The following is a 6,196-nucleotide window of genomic DNA, read 5'->3' on the forward strand; positions in this document are numbered from 1 at the left end:
TCAAACTGGTCTTCACTCTTTTACAGATGGAGTAATGTAACGAAAGTAATTTCGCCCTGGGATTATTATGCTGCGTCAGACAGACAGCATCAGACAGTGTTTGGCTATTGCTTTAAAATTGGTAAACGTATATACAGGGGCATGATGTTACATTAGGTCAGAATCAAAACCCACAACTCCTAAACAAAAGTCACAACACAACAAACACCACAATGGAAGTTGACAGAATTTGTCTTCAAAAGGAAGTCAGTTAGAACTTGAAAGGCAAAGCATGTATAGTTATGTATATGGCATATTTCAATGGCAAGGCAACTCAACTGTTAAAGAAACATTATCAATATTATTAATGGTGTCACTTTTTTCCTCTACTGTACATACCTAATATCAGTCTTCAATTGAGGTCTGCTCCCAGCATCGTGTTTAGATCAAATTTCCAGAAGAGGGCTAATTCTCTACTTTGTTAAATGTTTAAGTAGGCCTACATGCAGACTGACTGTGCTCAGATGGATCCATTATTACAATTATACACAGTCCTATGGTTTTTCTTTGTATAAAAAAAATGCCAATTCTTGCAGGACAAAAAATTTGTATTTTTCACAGGGTTAAATTAGCACATTTCATCACAACTCGGCAATTATTTTTTTCCCCTTAAAGTATTGTTGCTGGGAAATGACATAATTCTGTAGGAGTATGGGTAGGATCTTGAGTTAAAATCATCTAGGCCTAACATAACATAACTAGAAAATGGAATTTTCCCCTATGGTATGCATAAGTATTTATAAAGGGAACTCAAACCTCTCAGTTTATTTGTAGATGTAGGCCAGTTATAATTTTATTCAAGCGTTATGATCAGAGTCAGGCCTTATCGATTAGGTCATCCTGAGACTCCGTTTCCCAGAATGCTCTGCGGCTCGGCGCTCCTGAATGGACCTGTAGGAGGTGGGATGTTCAGCAGCATCCAGATGGAGAGACACTGATCGGAACTCCAAGGTTCATCATCATCAGACTGATCTGCCGAACCGAGCCGCAAATCCCAGCAGGTCCAGCGGGGATCTGTTTCTTTTCTCTCTGTTATTGTCTTTGCTGCTGCGGGCTGTGCGGGGATGGAGGCTGCAGAGTGCGGGGTGTGTGGAGTGAAGGTGATGTGCCGCTTCAGGCCGCTCAGTGACTCGGAGCGGAGCCGCGGGGATAAATTCATCCCTAAATTCAACGGAGAGGACACGGTGGTGTTGGCGGTGAGTTCTGATCGACCGGAACCAGGCAGAACACAACAGAACCTGTTTACCGCACTGACACGCCCTCCTCCTGAGTCCGAGCGCCTGGAGGAGCCCCTGTTTGTGCAGCAACAATAGAAACACAAACAGCTGAGCGTCCTAATGTGAATTAGTGAGGAGATTAGTTCAATTTCTTTTTGTTGCAATCTACTATAACAAAAACTAAATATCGAAGGCTATCTTTTTATTTCCCCTATGTACTTAAATAAATCTAATCAGCTGTAAAGTCATTTATTTATTCAGCTTTAATAGCAGGGGCGTCAGCTGACCCAACACTATACAGGGGCACAATAGGGCACCAAAAAAAATAAATAAAAAATAAATAAAAAAGCGAGCAATAAATTTTTTCTGGCAATTACTTATTTTAAAAAAGCATGAGCACAGAAAATGAATGCAAGCATGCAAGCAAATATTTTATAGCACCTATTAAGTATTATAAATCATAATAAATTAATCATACAATCCGATTGCTATTTGAATATCTACCTGAACTAAACTGAATTCAATTGGCCCACTTGTTAACTGAACTGTATATCTTTAATCCACTACTGATGAAGGCACAATTTATCTCCATTAAATATCTGTCAGCAAACATGAACTTGAAAATGGAAAAACTTGAAATGTGCAACTGTAAACAGAAAAAAAAAAAAAAAAAAACACCTCTACATACATACATACATACATTTCTGTGTTTATCATTTCTATTTGGGCCCATCCTATGATGGTGTGATGGTGATGATCCAATGAGGTGTGTATATCATGGCCAGAAAGATGGGAGAGCTGGATTTTCATTTTTTTAACAGTAAACGGTAGCGTCCTGGGCTGGCTTCATTTTCGTGAGGCTGTCGATCAGTTGTGACTGGCTTGTTTTGGAGAGTTCTCCTCTTTTAACTCCGCTGTGGCAGCAAAGCTGTGAAAACTTAAAAATGTATTAATTAAAAAATCAGTGACCCAGGCACCGCCAATGCATAACGGGCCCCTGTGAAAAGGGTCTGCCGATGTCTAATACTGGTAATTTCTGTAAAATCAGTAACAATAAGCTACTGATTAACTAGATGCTCACAGTTTAATGTTTTTCAAAAATCAAACAGAATAAAGATGAAAGCAACATTTCAGAGTCATTCATGTTGGTGTCTACTTTAAGTGATAAAGTGTTAAATAGAAAAGCAGTTTCAGTCTGAGACGTGGAAAACATTAAGAAAAGACAAACAAATAAACAGGAACTATTGGGTTACTAACTACAGAAATTATGAATCTGCTGCTTTTTTGCGAAACAGAACGAATTAGATCTGAGAGTCTACAGAAATGTTATTGTTGAAAAGGATGACCGTCCCAGTTAGTCAGGCCTTAAGGAAAAAATAGGCAGACGATAATAAGGCAGATATGAAATAGTTATAATGACCTGGCTTCAGTACAGAACATTTCAGTGATTTTAATGACAGTTGGAAAGTTTTATTCAGTTTGTTTGTAAACTTTTGCTAAAAAAAAAAAAAAAAAAGGCTTTGCTGAGGATGCCCTGTATTGATACTGTATGTTGTGCCATGTACAGTATTTTTATGATGTACTCTGTGTGGTGGTGTTATGTTGTGCTTTACTGAAAGGATTTCCAGGGCCTCCAATTCCCTTTGAGGGAATAAGTCTAAATCCATATGTTTGAAAAAAACAAAACAAAAAAACAATTTGTTTCAAATAAACATAATTCTGGAGGAATATAGGTGATTGGTGCACGTTATTATTCTTAACATTTTCTTCGCTCTTGAGAACATTTAGGGTTTACCCCACATGTCCATGATAAAAACAATCATCCCTCACAGGTTTCATTCAGACAAAAGGAGGAATGGTGTCCCTGAAACCCCTCATGGGAAATACCCTGTTACCATGACAGCAGGTGAAGGCTAACAAAGGTCATGTGATCAGCAGCAGTAAATTAACAGAAAAATCATTGCCAATAGATTCAGTCAAAATGACAGAACAGACTGAGCTAACTGAGTGTGTGGGTGCATGTGAGTGTTTGTGGCCAGTATTTGTTACCAAGTGCAGACAGTGTAAGGCACATTTTCCAGTAGCATTCTAATTTTGGGGACTTCCATGTCTGGTTCCCATTAGGAAACGTTCCTTTACTGGGTTGGAGTTTTAGGTTTAGGACTGAGGTGAGAATTGAATTAAAGTTAGGTAATGGGGAGTGTCCGGGTAATGGTCTGTTTTAGGCCATACAAATCAATGCAAAACAAAGGAATGTCCATGCAAAATCCCCATAAGGATTTTGGGGCATGACATGTCTGTGTGTTTAGCTGAATATGTATATCTAAGCTCTGTGTGCCTTGAATCGTTTAGCAGCAATCATTTTTCTTCCGTCTCATTGGTCCAGTCATCTCAGTCGTCTCCCTGGGGATGCAGAAATACAGTCACCATGGTGACAGGCCTTTTATTGAAGCAGACAGACCTGCAGCAAGACACTGACTCAAGATTACTGAATATAAAAGATTGATAGATGGATGGATGGATAGAATTCAGACTAATCTTTATTGACATTTTGCATTTCAATCAAAAGATAAGTAAAAAAATCTGGAGGACTGACGTTTATTTTAACTTACCAACAAACACTGCTGGCTTTGAATTAGAATATGAATTCAATCAAACTGATCTATACTGCAGGAAAACAGCAAACCCAATAACAACCCAAGAGTATACCAGTGGAAAGAAAAGTGATTTGGACTATTCAGATCAGAAGCTTTAATAGAACATATGAGGGCTGTGCCTGTAAATGAAAGCACTGTCCAGACGTCACAAATCGACTGTTTAAAAGGCAACCCTGATGAACTGATCCAGTTTTTCTCCAATCCAATGAGATATTTGAAACTAATGAGATTTAACTGTTGAATGGATGCCATGTGAGTGAAAGCTTAAACCTTGACATTAATATTGTTAAAACAAGGAAGCAAACTCAGATATAGATGTACTTTATAGTATTTATTAACAAATAAGCAGCAAAAAAAGAAAAAAAAATAAAAGTTCCCGGAAAAGGCAAAGAAATGGAACCCCGAAAACCAAAAACAAAATGCCAAAAACCGAACCAACCAAATAAGCAAAAACAAAACCCAAAACCCAACCAGGTATAGTTCGAATATCAGTCAGGTGAAACCTTTTCAACAGTAGTGATGGTATGGTGTCCTTGATCAACAACGGTGATGTTTTCTGAGTTTGTGAGTTGATGCCAATTGACATGGTGAAGCTTTCAGTGCTTCACTGTGTGCTTCTGTTTCTGTTGGTTTTGTGATTCCAGCTGAATTTTTCTATAAAAAATATGACCAAGTTTATCTAAAGACTAAAAACAGATCCTCAGTGTTAATTCTGCTCCTACATAAAAACTAACCTGACTTCAGCTTTGTTTCTAATAAAAAAACTTTGGTAAAACCGAGCAAATAAGATATTTAGTCATGCAAAATCGAAGTGACCACAGTAAGTCTATTTCAAATCAGTAGGACTGAAACAATTCATCGGAGTAATCACAATGAACCAGTTTTTAAAATAACCGTCAACCAAGTTAGGATATTGTAGAAACGGTAAAATATGCCTTTAGCTGATGGAGCAACCACTTAGAGCAGTAATTATGTCAAAATTGTAAAAAAAAAAATCTAGAGAGATTAAGATTAAAAAATGTTTTCCTCTGTCATATGCTCTATCCAGAACTCCTCAGGTGGAAAAGTTTAGTTTCCCCTGGTTTATATTTGTAAAAAATCTTCTTAAACGAACTTTTGATTGTCCAATTATTAATCGATAAATCAAAAAAATAATCAAAAGATTAATGAATTTGTAAAATAATCGTTAGTTGCACCCTACATTCAATGCATATTGTCTAGCTCATTATTTCTATACATTACTAGCAGTTGTAGGTTTGTGGGTAAAAATCTACTGAGGATAAACTGTCCAATGTGTGTTAAAGGCAGGATCTGACACATCACTGGTCCTGGTGCGTTTCAGCCTTCTTTTCAGCAGCCAGATGGTCAAACCGTCTGTCTGCCATGGCTTCATTCCACCTGTGCATTATAGAGTCAGCTGACCTTTCATGAGCTTTTACGGTTATTGGTGGCTGAGAGGAGTACCAGCTGCAGGGTGAGTCCAGCACCCCATGCAAATGTTGGGTTTTTTAGAAAACAAATGAAACTGGTGGATTTCCCAACATGAAGTGTTTATTGAAAGGTACTTAAGTACTGCATTATCCATTCATTATTTTTATTAACGCTTGTTGGATTTTTACAATACCCTAAAAACAGTAACTTGATCTGCAAACGTATTCGCAGAGTGAATTCCTTCTTTATAGCCAATCTTATAGATACTGTAGGAACAGATTTTGTCACATCTATATTTTGAGCCCAGTTAATTATGGTATTAGTTACCTGTTACTAAGAAGTTACTTATTTCCAAGTACAGTCTATAAAGCCATATTAGCTGTGTATCTTGAAGTTAGTAATTTATTAGCAGAATGGAACTTTGAATTAAAACAGCAAACACGGGAAAAATACGCAGCTCCCCTTTTTTGCGTGCCTCTTCGAATGTTCAAGACATTAAGGCCATGATCAAGGTCAAAGTGCCAATATGTTAACAACATTAGGTATATTTGCCTTGCAGATATTGGGGAAATAGGTAAAAAAAAAAAAACAAAAAAAAAACAATACACATAAACATGCTACAAAAATTTCAAATATTTTTAACACAAAACATGCACTCCAATAACTTGTTACTTTAAAGCAGGCTTTTTACAAACCAATTTTCTTAACAATAAAGAGATCTTAATATGCTCTAAACAACTCAATGTACAGTGCAAACTTGTGTGAGAGCAGGCCTACTTTTTTAAAATAATCTTTAACCCCCCCTATAAGAATGATAATAAAAAAAGTGTTCAAAAAGTCCTTCAATTTAAC

The 6,196-nt window shown here is 37.0% G+C and overlaps 1 protein-coding gene across 1 annotated transcript in view; it reads left to right on the forward strand.

The window, feature by feature from the left end:
- Positions 1–933: 933 nt before the first annotated feature.
- The window catches only part of LOC107091037, a 28,977-nt gene continuing 23,714 nt past the window's right edge, over positions 934–6,196 (forward strand). The window contains exon 1 of the mRNA XM_015384746.1: positions 934–1,235. Within this exon, the coding sequence (XP_015240232.1) occupies positions 1,104–1,235 (132 nt within the window). The 5' untranslated portion in view covers positions 934–1,103. The remainder of the gene's footprint in view (positions 1,236–6,196) is intronic.

The sequence above is a fragment of the Cyprinodon variegatus genome, unplaced genomic scaffold (genome assembly GCF_000732505.1).
Source record: "Cyprinodon variegatus isolate N-32 unplaced genomic scaffold, C_variegatus-1.0 Scaffold321, whole genome shotgun sequence".
Taxonomy (NCBI): domain Eukaryota; kingdom Metazoa; phylum Chordata; class Actinopteri; order Cyprinodontiformes; family Cyprinodontidae; genus Cyprinodon; species Cyprinodon variegatus.